The sequence below is a fragment of the Neolamprologus multifasciatus genome, chromosome 19, assembly GCF_963576455.1.
Source record: "Neolamprologus multifasciatus chromosome 19, fNeoMul1.2, whole genome shotgun sequence".
Lineage (NCBI taxonomy): Eukaryota > Metazoa > Chordata > Actinopteri > Cichliformes > Cichlidae > Neolamprologus > Neolamprologus multifasciatus.
Genome location: NC_140457.1, coordinates 26,417,592 through 26,430,769, shown reverse-complemented (window position 1 = coordinate 26,430,769; position 13,178 = coordinate 26,417,592). Strand labels below are relative to the sequence as shown.

Sequence of the window (13,178 nt, the reverse complement as noted above, 5' to 3'; positions counted from 1 at the left end):
TGCAAATGTGCCACTTTGAAAATACAAAAAGGAGAAGAAATTCAAACTTTAATCGTTAGAAGGATTCTGATACATTTTGTAACACATAAAGATTATTGAATACAACACACTATTGGATAAATCTTTATATATGAGAATTGTTTTAATTTTTTTTGAAAAACATTTGACATTTAAAAATCCTCAAATTAAACACTTTATGCAGATATTTGACAAAGAAAAATACAATTTCATATTTTTGAAGCTGCAAACTAAATTAATTCATGATGTTATTGCTGTAAACATTGTCTCAGAAAAATATCATTATTTATGACATGTGTTACTAGTTAGTTTTGTTATGTGTTTTTGCATTTATGTATTGCTTCTTTCAGAGTATTGCAGCATAGCTAAAGTAAGACAGGGAGTTGTGTGCTTTGTCTGTTTGTAAGACAGTTTTAAACTGAGTAAGATTAAAGTTTCATTTGTAACAGTGATATGTAAAATAACATATTTTACACGTTTTCATTGTAAAACATGTACAAACTTTGTGTACATAAAGATAGACACACTACTTCTCATATATATACATTCAGCTGGTAGACAAAGGATTGAAAGTCAGTTACAAATAGAAATATATCCATTAATCAGTGTTAAACCAGTGTTTAACATGTAACATGTATGTAGATAAGGCTTTATGTTTGTGGGTTTTTCACTGTCCCATTCCTCTAAAGACACTAACTCAGTAGCATCATTAGCAAATTTTCTCCAAACAGCAAAAATGCTCCCATGGACTTGTGGATAAACCAGTCATAATTTGGTGTTCACAAGGGACAGTAATTTCATTGCAGATAACTCAATAATTCATGTATAAATTGTGACAAAAAGCCATGCAAATGTGTAATAGGATTAAATTATAACGACCTATTATTTCCAAAAGTTCAAAGATCACACATTTTGTATCATAAAGAGCATGCACTTCACATTTTATATCACTTTCACATCTCTGTGAATATCCTTCTTACATGCTCAGACACTGAATATGTTCCCACTATGAAACTATTGTGTGCTTCTGTGCTGCTGGACTGTTGTGTCTAAGCATCTTTAAAGTATGTCTAAGCGTATTTTCTTGGTTCTTTGCATGTATGTTGCATACATGCATTTGAGGCATTCAAATTGTCATATTAAAATCAGCTTTAATTGTGAAGCGTGTGAATTCATCTAAGGAATGTTTTTCTTATGTATCTGTCTGAGAACTTACACAAAGACATAGAGCATCAGAAGAAAAAAGGCTTCACAAAGTCAGGTCCAACCACAAATCCAATCGGTGCTTCACTGTCTGGGCACCAAATGAGATCTTCTGCCCCTTGACCTTCACATCAGATGATTGTCTTACTGCATTCAGCAATAGCATCCACAAAAATAAGTAATACTGTGTTTTAATGTAATAAATTACTGGCATTTGTAGAAGTACATATCGTACTAATACTAGCATTTAGAGTATTTTATTAGTGCCTGTTACTACTAATAGATGTTGCAGTAAGGGTGTCAACAGCACGTACAGTACAGTGTATTTGCACCATGGTAGTTACAATAGCTGTAATGGGACAATATTAACAGGACGCTTTCAAATCACTTTTAAAGTACTCTACAACAGTACTACTGTAGGTACTGGGTTACCTTGTTATGTTATTATTTGTCTCTGGCATATTTAGCAATAGCATCGTTTGACTGGTTTGGCACCATCAGCAAGTAAAACAGTTCCCAACAGCAGCAGTGGCAGCAGCAGGACTACTCTTGCTGCTGCTCTATTCTACATTTACACTGTGTTTCTACTTCAGGCAGAATAAAATAGATTTAATGTTTTTTATTTCTATTTGAAAATGTACGTTACAAATTAAAATGGATTTTCATGCCACAATCCTGTCAGTACTCTTGACTTCTGGTTTCTCCTCTCTGTGTCAGACAGAGGGATTACTTGGTGTCAGTGTTGTTGACCCTCTCAACTTGTCTCTCTAAAAAGCTGTTTCCTCCTCGTACCCCTTATGCCTCCCCGAGGCCTCATTTCTGCCACCAGCCATTACCATCAAACTCAGAAAACAGGGAAAAAAACCAGGAGGCTTCAAAACGTCTGCTGACAGGGCGCTCTAGTTCGGCAGCCTCTTGTGCTTCGTCCAGCATAAGTGTGGAAAAGGCAAAATAAGGAATATTTGAGCATTGTCTAATCATAATCAAAAATAAAAACAATGTTGTGAAAAGTTATATAAAGAGTAGTTAGTACTTAGCATCTATATGCTCAGCAGAACAGCTGGAAGTAGGAGGAAGCTCCTAGCTTTGGAAATTATTTCTGCAACTCTACAAGTTTGTTGCTACACAACTATGACTGATTGTTTTCCAGTCAGTCTGGAAAATAGAATTTAGATTTTTATCAATGTGTTTTATCAAATACTTTCAGAGGAGCCACAACATCTTTTTTAACATCTGCCTCTGTGTGAGAAGAGTTTAGGTAGCTGCCCTCCACTGTGATTAAACAGCACATGAATCACTTCCTTAAACCTAGTAGCAGCGCTCTATACAACAGGCCACATTCACACAAGCATTAATTTGCCTTGAGGCAACTTTTGTTGTGATTTGGCGCTTTATCAATAAAATTGAATTGAATTGAATTAAATTGAACTTCTATGCTTTTAACTGCTTACCATTCCTACTCCCATGGATGCATCAAAGAACAACTTGGGATATTTGGCATGCAGACTGGGGGAGCCAGGGATCAAACCACTAATCTGCTGATCAGTAGATGACCTGCTCCACCTCCTGAGCTACGCAAGTTTTCTGGCAACATCACATCTCCCATAACTGTGGTTTTCTGCTTGATGACAACCACTATGTCTGGTTGGTTGGTGAATCCCTCAAGGCCATAGCCCTGTTGTTCCAGCCATATTTGGCTGTATCTCCCATCAAGAACTGGGGACTTCTAACTCATATGCGGCAAAGATGTTCTCATACAGGATCCTAACCACTTGGTTGTAACTCTCAGTTTATGCTTTTACAGCTTGCAACTGAGATCCTGCTGCCATGTGCCGGACCTTGGGTTCATTGCATAACGTAGTAGAAACCACTAATGATGATGAAATGTGAGATTTAGGTAATCCTAGAAACTAAATGGAACCTAATATACACATAAAATCCAATTGCCTTTGTATTTAACCTTAAATTTCCATTTGTACAAACTCATACATTATGGCATTTGCCATCCTTACGTACTGGTCATAAAAATCTCATCCAATGATTGACTTGTAGAAATGTTAGTTGGGTATCTGAAGCTGAATATATTTGGATTTGAGTTAATGAAAAAAAAAAAACTCAACACACTACCAAGAAGATTTTAAAATATCTTTATTTGAACATGGTCCGAAAAAATACATCTTTAAAGTTTCTGTAGATAGCAAATGCTTTGTGAGCACTTCAGGCAGGCTGTTCAGAGCGCAGACAGCAAAGGGATGAAGCCATACAGCATCAGGAAACAGCTGGACGCTCTGCACATTGACAGACACTTCAACAGCTCAAAGCGAAACACATTCAGAGAAAACCTTATTCTTCTTCTACTAATACATTTCATGTTTTCTGACCAACAGGCCAGGCAATAGTTCGTCATTATATTTTAATATAACTACACTTCATCCAATATCCACTGCTGGTGAATATCAAAATCTTCAGTGATTGTTCATAAAATGAAAATAAGCTAGTTAAGTAGATTGTACTAAAAGTAGACAGTTTATGTAAAGTCAGGTAAAGTATATACTCGTGTTTGTTCTCACTGAGTTAGATAATAATGGATAGGGATCTTATTTCGGTCTGTAATACAAAGCTGAAGCACAGCAATGACTAACTTAGCTTAGCAGAACGCAGGAGCAAACAGCTAGCATATCTTTGTGGAATGGTTGAAAAAACAAAACAATGAATTCTCACATCATATACATTTTTTTAAATCCACAAAAATACTACAGTGTAAAAACATGAATTTGTCTTTGTTTTTTTCAAGCATTATATGTGGTAATATTAACTACAGATATATCAGTCTGTCCAATTAGGAAGCATAAACTGGTTTCACCTGATCTGGTGCAAATAAAAGTGTTAACAGGTGCTCTGCAGAGCCAACAACAAGACAACCCCCAAAAGGGGAATTGTTTTGCAGATGGCGGCCGTACACCATTCACATCTTCTTATCCCTCCTGACTGATTTTTCTCCTGTTTTGCTTTTTTCTAGTGTCCTTGTCACTGCCGGTACCATGAGACAGTACCTGCAGCCCATACAGGTATTTCTGTGTCTCCCAGCACAGTCTTAAGTTTGTGAAATGACACATCTACTGCAACACTAGAGCTGGAAAGGGCCACAGGGGCCATAAACACTATTAAGCCATATTACAATGCAAGTCGGATCAGTAAATGATTTCAATTTTAAACTTGGATTTTTGGTGTTATTTTAAATCCAGCCCTAAATGCGTTGATGATTTTGGTTTCCTATGATTTTCCCGTTGTTCTCAATCTATCTTACTGATAGTAAGAATCAGTAATTAAGATCCATGTGATCACTGATTTAAGTGTTTCTTTAATTTGTTCAAGCACTGAAAACACTAGCAATAAAAGATTTTTGGATTCTGTAACATGAAAACTAACAGTTTTATTTTTTAAACCAAGTTAAACTTCTGAAATTCCCAGAGACACAAGTACAAATATCTAATATCTAATTTCTGAGAAAGGCTTAATACCTGTAAGAAAATCATCAGGTTTAACAGTCTTTGCTTTCTGTATCAAACTTTCGCTTAGTTAAAAAGTGTACATAACCTAGAGCTCTACGTCTGCTTGCAGTCATCTACAGATTCTTCACAATAAAACATGTACAATGGTTTAAGCATGTTATAAACAAAATACTTAATTGAATGCTTTATAAGTCAACCCTTTACAGAGACAAGACACTTAACATTTCAATTCCAGTTAAAGCTGGAATGCCAATTTTGGAGTGTACAGAAGTTTGATCTGTATGAAAGAGGCACAAAGAAGATGATGCCATAGAGTCTTGAGAGAAACAGCCCTTATGTTTAAGATCAATGGCAGTATCATGATATAAAAAAAAAAACAATGCATACTGTTCTCCTATGTTTCTGTATGGGACAGGTTAAAATAACCGGTGTTCAACTTTGCCTTGCTTATCAGTAAAAAGTATCTTGCAGAGCCTGGTAGGAGCCCTCTCCTAAACTATTATTTATTGTCTGGGCAGAACTCAGGCCGATAAACTATAACCTTCTAAAATCAACTTGCAGTAATTGCTGGCCACTATTTTTTCTGCGGGGGAGAAAAACAAAGAAAACAACAAAGCAAAGCAAAACAAAACCAAGCTTAAAAAAAGGAATTGTCATCATTAATTATCGATTATGGAAAAGATTGCCATGGGTGTATGTGTGGACCTGAGAGCTTTGCTTCACTCCCACAACCTCTCTATCATATGCTCTGCAAACAGTCTTCTGACTGCAGCGATGCATGTCCTCCAGAAGGTTAGCTGGTATCCACCATAACCAAGTTAAAAAAAAGGTTCAAGTTAGCCACAGCAGCTAATTTTACCACGGGCAACAACAGCAACACATGTAGGCAGGATCACACCTTTTATTTGGCTTTGACCACATGTTCAACCACCTTACAGAACTGCAGGGACATAGTCAACAAACCCTCTGTCTGTGTCCCCCAAACACACATATACTTTGTTCTCTTAGTCTTAGTCCTTAGGTAGATCTTTGCATGTTTGCAGTCATTACTTTTGTAAATAAATTCTCATTAATACATATCCTGGTGTAATTAATGTTGTATAGGAGGATGTTGACCACGGCTGGTATACACAATTCTCAAATCCCTTATCGTTACTGACTATTCAGATATAACTTTAAATGTAATTTTAAATTTTATTATTAGCCAGTTTCAAAAATTTAGTATATTTTGTGGGTCTGATAAATTAATAACTTTTCTTGATTTGATTATTTTACTCATTCAAAGTCCCCAAATTAATGGTTAATCAATTGAGAAGAGGTTAGTTGTTTGTGCTAGTGCACAAAGGTAGCTTTTTGATTCCTTTGGCTTGACTTTCTACTAGGAAGAACTGAAATGGGAAGTGGAGGTGGCTAGGAGAGGAGATACGAGGATTGAGGTCGAACTGGATGCCTGAGTTAAGCAAACTGGTGACAAAACTGCTTTAATGACTGTGGGGGGTCCATTGAGAGAAATTTTGAATGAGAAGTACAACACACTGGTACTTCAAAAAGGTCATCGTATGAACAGGATCTCTGACACATTGTCAACAAAATCTTGTCCTTGGCCTCTGGAAGATACACAATATCTTTCGCACCTGATTCAAAGTATGCTCCGCACATGTCTTATCCTCTGCTAGTAATTTAGTTAATAAACAGAGACAGGAAATGGAATCTTGACACTGGGACTGGCTTATCTTTTGTCCAAAAGATGGTATAAGCCTTTAATCCTCAGTCTTAAAAAAGTTTCCACATACAAGTATTTTTGGATAAATTGGTATTTGCTAAGTATTAACATACAGCATATCACCAGGAATGCATCAGCTCCAGTCTCTCAACTGTATAGAAAGAAGACATGAAACCTGCTGATCAAAGCTTTATTCAAATTCCAAAATTTTAAATATTATTTTATTTTCATATGTTTACTAGTAAGCAAGGCAGAGGTGGACAGTCAAGACCATAAACAGGGAGATGAAAACTAGTTTGTGTGTTATTTTCTATGAATGTTTCAAAAAGATTCAGAAGGTTAAGTAAATGTTGAGCTAAAGATGGAGCATTTCCTGAAAAGCTTAGGTGAAAACATGGCCTTGATGTTGTCCCTTACAAAATCAAAAGAGCATGTATTTGGGTCCTAGATTGTGCTGAGACACTAACATTTATACTGTTTACAGAAGGCAAAACATAGCATTCAAGTGAACTTCCTGTCAAAGTAAACCAGACACATCACAAACCACAGCAATGCAAATGTATCAAAGTAATCATATATTCCCATTTGAATTAGATATTTGTGGCTCCACTGTTTAAAAAATACTGACACATTAAAACATTTATCTTGTTGTTTTTGGTATGTCACTGGCAATGTGTTTTTAGCAACTGAGGATTTTCATTCCAAAATGCTACATATCCATTTTTGGAAAACATGGGGAAAGTAAAAACGTCTCAAATCATAGTAAATTACTTTTCACTGAGCAGTCACTTTATCTGTAAATGACTTAATGACAGTACCTTGGATATCTCTTTTTGGAATGAAACCCGAACTCGTGACTTTTCATTGCTACAAAGGAAAATTAGGAATTATGTTTCAGTTGTGAAGATCAACTGTCCTTCTACTTTGTGTTTATCAAACAGAAGACACACGTTACCTTAAATAATTTTACATGACGAGCAAAAGAAAAGACTTTTGTCAAGGTTGAAGAAAAATGCGGTTTCCTTTTTTTTTTTTTATAATGAATAATGTATATACAGTTTTAAAGAATTGTAAGGATTTAATCTACACAAGATCCAAAGTGAATACTGCTTTACTTTAATCTGACGATATGAGTGTAAGCACTTGGTAAGTTTTGATAGTGAATGAGCTCTGTGTTTTGTTTTGGATTTGTTGTGAAGGAAGCCATGGCTTATTTCCACATCTGCAAAATCTTGTGCAAGCTGCAGGAAACTCGTGAATATGTGACAAGCCCTAAATAGCAAGTTTCATGTTTGTACAGTATAAATTAAATATAAGTTTATGATTGCCTGACACACTTTCTGATGTGTCATTTTCAGTGATTTACTATGATTTATGGTGAAAAAAATGTAGTGGTTCCTAACAATTCACATTCATCTTTTTATTTTCTAAGTATAACTCGTATACGCTACTGTGCAAATTTCCTGAGCCACCCCTCATTTCTTTATATATTGCTTCCAAGGACCCAAACTTGATTGTAATTGGTCTTTTGTATTTCTCCAGGATTTCTGAAGGCCTTTCAAAGTTTTTCTTTGGACAATGGCTGCTTGTTCACTCATTTTCAGTCCAGTCCAGATCATTTTCATTCTTTTGTTTGATGAGCCATTTAACAATGACCCACAAATCACAGAAAAGGCATAGACCGTAACACATGAACCGGTGTTGTATCTTCTCATTAAACACAACTTAGTACAGAACCAATTTTACACTTTATCCTGAGCACTTTGTAGTCATTTTCCCTATGTCATTAGTTTGTTCTATGAAAATGGCAAAGATCGCACAGGCTTGCAGGCATAAAACAGTACTTGTGCACCAACGAGGCGATTCGGGAAGAAAAATTCACAGAAAACTTGGAAAATCTTGGCATACAGTGTTCAGTGTTCCCTTAAGAAATTGGAGGAAACAGGACGTGTAGTGTACAAAAGAAGAAGTGGCAGACCTAAAAACTATCTACAGCAGATCAACAGTATATGAAAGTCATGTCATTAAGAAATAGTAAAAGATCAGTCAGTCAGATGACCCTCTATGAGCAAGCAGTTGGCAACAGTGGGAAGCAAAATCCCAATTTAAATGTTTTGCTTCAAAACGTAGTCAAGAGAGAGGTCATCTGTGAAACAAGCTGATTTTGGGCTGCTGTCCATCCTGTGGTTTTTGGGATCTTACCAACATTTATGAAAATATGGTTGCATCAGATTTCGATGCACCATGCATTATACTTGCCAGTGGCGTCATCATCCAGGACGACAATGATCCTAAACACATGGTCAGTATAGTGAAGCATACTTTGGTAGAAAAAGCCCCACCTGCCATGAATTGGCCTAGCCACAACCCAGACCTCAACATTACTGAAGCAGTGTGCGCACAGGTGTTTTTACCTTACATTCTGTTTACAATGGGAACAGAATTCTGTTCTATAAATCACTGCACGGATCTGCCAAGCAAAACATAAAGAAACGAGAGATGTCTCAAGATTTCTGCCCAGTACTGTAATTTGTAGCTCTTCATGGAGAAATGACATTTTTGTTTCATAGCAACAAAGTAAGGATGGAACGATTATGTTGTTTTAAATTTATTTTACTACATTTAATAAGGATAAAGATTAAAAAAGGAAAAAAAATTGCATGAAATAATGATCCAGTAATTACAACAGTGGATCATATATGTCTCCACTGTATATTTCGTAATTATACTATCTTGCATGACGTTAACTTTTTTAAAGTCAAAATTAAGAAGTCATTTGAAAAATTCCCACCTCTTAATCAATAATCAATATTGCCTTAACATAGGATGTTTGTTTTAGTATTCTGGGATAGGGTGAGTTTATCAAGGTGCTTATTCATCTAGGACATTTAAAATGAGCAAATGTTGCATTTGTAAATTGTGAGAATAATTCTTTGAAATTAGGAAACAAAAGACTCATAATTACATAAAAATAATTACAAGATCCTTACATATAACAATAATAGTTCTGTGCCTTGTAAAGGTAATAAATAGTTTGAGCTTTACAACCCTATTGAAAAAGACTATGGGACAAATAACACAAGGACCTTATAATTAAATACAAAATTGTTAGCTCCTAATTATGCAGTGACTCTAGCATTACAGATGTAAGCAGTTCTAAGAGCCTTATCTTGCAAATACGAAACATTAGATTAATTAGAATAAGATTCGTTATGATTTATGGAAGTAAAATAAGGATCTAATTTTTTGTAAGTTTTCATTTTGTGCTTTTTTCATTTTGTGATAGTCATTGTTTCTCATGTTGTTTGGAAAATAAGTCTTCTTACTTCCTCATAGTTCACTCACCCTCTCACTGAGGGTCTCCAGCTCTTCCTCTTCCTTGTAACGCTTCATCCCCTGTCCAACTTCACCACAGGGGCTGTTGGTTAGGTGCATGGGGTAGTCTAGGCCACTGAGCTGGGCGTGATGATGCCATCGTAGGTCATCACTCTCATGGGTGATATAGCGCTCGTTTATCCGAGACTCAAGGTTTCTTAGATCCAGCCACATCTGGTAGTCCTGGCGGAGAAAATGAACACACCCATAGCCTAAATAATTTAATAACACCACTATCTTGTCTTTTGTCTTTTACAAAAAACACAAATAGCAAACATTTTTGAAATCAGATAATGGGTGGCTCGTCGTATTTTCTCATTGTCTGAAAACTTTGTGGTGAAAGTCTGAAAAACCACAAACTTTGGTTGTGGTGACAAAGACATAATATATAGATAATTGTGTTCCATTTACTTCTGATTAGTGTTATTCAAAGTACTATCATTTATAAGTGTACAAAGCAAGTGTACTTTCAGTTGGGACAGTGGTTAGCACTTTTGCCTTGCAGCAAGGTTTTGGGTTCAAATCCACCATCTAACCAGGGACTTCCTCTATAGAGCTTCCATGTTCTCCTAATGGTTGCCCAGGTTTGCTCCAGGTACTTCAGTTTCCTCAAACAGGCCATAGGCAGTTAGTAAGGTCAGGTTAACTGTTTGTTCCAAAATGCCTGTATTTGGATTTGCATGTGAAAAGTTGTCTGTTTCTCTGTGTTAGCCCTGCAACAGCCTGGCGACCTGTTCAGGGTCCTGTGATCCTGTGATAGTTGGAAGAGAATGAATGGATGGATATATTGTTATCTAGTGACCTCCTAAATCCCATACTGAATTCCTTACGGAGTATTCAAATCGCTTTGCATGCCACCAGATATGTTAATACTGCAAAATTGTTTTATTAGGTTTTATTAGGTTTATTAGGAGATTATATCTCTCCTTGGTGTTCCCCCAGACAAGCTGGAGTAGGTGGCCAGGGAGAGGGAGATCTGGGCTTCTCTGCTTAGGCTGCTGCCCCCACAACTTGACCTCAGATAAGTGGAAGAAGACGGATAGATGGATTCTTATGCACTTCGATGACGCGCATATGAATATCATTAGATGTCTTTGAATTTAGTACTACTTGACTTATCTGCGGTCTTCAACACCACTAATCATACCATTTTCACTGACAGATTGTGGAATTAGTTTGGTATATCCGGCACTCCTTTAAAATAGTTTTTATCATACTTCTCCAATCTTCTCCAATCATCATACCTCTCCAATCTTCAGATCAGGATCTCCTAGGTCTCCGAGGTGACCACGCTTCTGAGGTTGTAGCACTACAACTTCACGCCTAAACTGGTCCATAACTACATGAACAGATTTTCTGGCTCAGTGGGGGGGCAAAACTGTCTGTAAACATATGGCTGTATATTTTCTGATTATCATCAACATAAGATATAAATCTAACAGATAGCAAATAGAATGCAACATTAGCATTATTGTGGAATTGTGCCTCTGGTTTTTATCCCATACCAAAGTGAAATGCATTGTGATTCAACAACTAGATGTTTAATTCTTATTCACTACATGTCATTCAAAGAATGTGAGATTACATGTTCTCAACTCATTCAGTTAATTCAGTTTGGAACTTGATGTGTGTCAGAAGTCTAGTCGGGTGCTATACCAGAATGAAATCCTTTTCAGTTCAGCCTGCTAGCAGTGTTACACAATACAGCATTTCCTGATTACTGCAGAAGCTGTGACGTTAATGTGGCCCCACTTACTTTGCTAAAGTTTATTTAAACAAGATGGATTAATGTTGCTAATGTTAAATAAACAAAAAGAAAAAAATTCCCAAAACTCCAAAATGTTTTACATGCTACACATATGGGGTTAATGAAAGCTCTAAATGTTAACTGAAACAGTAATCATATAAAGTGAACCCTTTATATGATTTGGATGATGCTATATTAATCTGAAATGTATTATTGACTGATTCTTGATTGTTATGTTACAGATTTGTATTGAACTGGAAAAATGCTCCAAATTGATTTTAATGGAGTTATTCAAATGACTGATTTCCTACCTGCAACCAGGGATGGCTTAGTGTCTTGTCAACGCTATATCTCTTTCTCATCTTCACTTGCAGCAAGTTGTTGATCAGGTCAATCGCTGCATGGAGGAATACAAGAATGTAAGAAAGAAAGAACATAGGGAACACAGGGGGAGAATGGAAGAGCAGAGTATTAGTAGGAGGAGAATTTGGGGTTGAGGCCCACCCATGGTCAGGGGCCAGTCAGGGCTAATGAGCAAAGCTAACATGATGTTAACCTCTCTTTAGGGGTCAGTGGTCTGAACAGCTCTGGGACCCCAAGGCCCCTCAGGTCTACAGAGGCCTCCATCACTTGGTATTATGCACATGAATGGACTACCGTATGAACCCACCCCCCCTACAAACCTAAGATCCTCATTCCACAAACTGATGGACTCTCCTAGTTCTTCAAGTTTCTTTACCACATACATTCACCTCTCCTTAACTCCTCAGCAGCACTGGCTCTCTCCTGTTTCCCAGACCTGCCTCATGACCTCATACTTTGGATAATCCAAACCAAAGGCCAAAGAATGACAATGTTAGTTTACAGTCATTCTAAACAGTTATTGAACTGCAGTGTTTAGTCTCACAAGAAACCTGATTTAAAGACATACACACAACTGTGAATAAATAATGAGAAATAGTTTATTGTTATTACTTGACCAGATCGACATCCCAGGGGTATAAAAGTAAAATTTTGTTGATGGACGCCTTTTATACCCTAGTCATACCCTATTTTGAAATGTAGTTGTTTCCTTACTTTTAAGCCAAATCCACCTAAAGTGTAGATTTCAGAAAATTCTGTCATGTAGATATAGAATATTTGATTCCTGTGTTGACAAGGGGTTCAGAGAAGAGTGGAGAGGGCAGTGGGGAAGAGAAGAGCATGGATGTGTGAATTTCTTGGTGACATTTGGAAAAACATCTATAAAGTTCTCAGTCATCCAGGTTATGGTTATATCTAAGGAGGTTGGAAAGAAAGCAACTGGACTTTTTTCCACAAAACGTAAAGAAGTCAGAAGGGCATTATTAACTGAAAAAACACCCCCAAAACAAACAAAGCAAAACAAACATGATGGAGCCAATGCTATGTCATGGTCATGTATGACTGCCATTGAAACTAGGTCATTAGTATTTGTTAATCCTATTACTGCTGATAAAAGTAGCAGAATGACTTCTGAAGTGTTAAGGCCGATACTCTGGAAAAGCAACAACATTTGTTGACTGACCGCAAAGGCTTTTCATCACAGTATCAAAAACAATTCTCATGTTTAAATCTATCT

The 13,178-nt window shown here is 36.6% G+C and overlaps 1 protein-coding gene across 2 annotated transcripts in view; it reads right to left on the bottom strand.

Moving 5' to 3' along the window:
- Window positions 1-254: 254 nt before the first annotated feature.
- Window positions 255-13,178, bottom strand: part of prkd1 (protein kinase D1) — a 75,489-nt gene continuing 62,565 nt past the window's right edge. Inside the window, exons 20-22 of one of the 2 annotated variants that reach the window (XR_014871182.1) lie at window positions 11,890-11,975; window positions 4,938-10,014; window positions 255-4,904 (exon numbers count right to left, since the gene is read on the bottom strand). Coding sequence is in view for 1 of the 2 variants with exons in the window: in XM_085143303.1 (XP_084999429.1) it covers window positions 9,787-10,014; window positions 11,890-11,975 (314 nt within the window). In the remaining variant the exon portion in view is untranslated. Of the gene's footprint in view, window positions 10,015-11,889; window positions 11,976-13,178 lie in introns of both variants that reach the window. The other variant, XM_085143303.1, reaches the window with a different exon arrangement.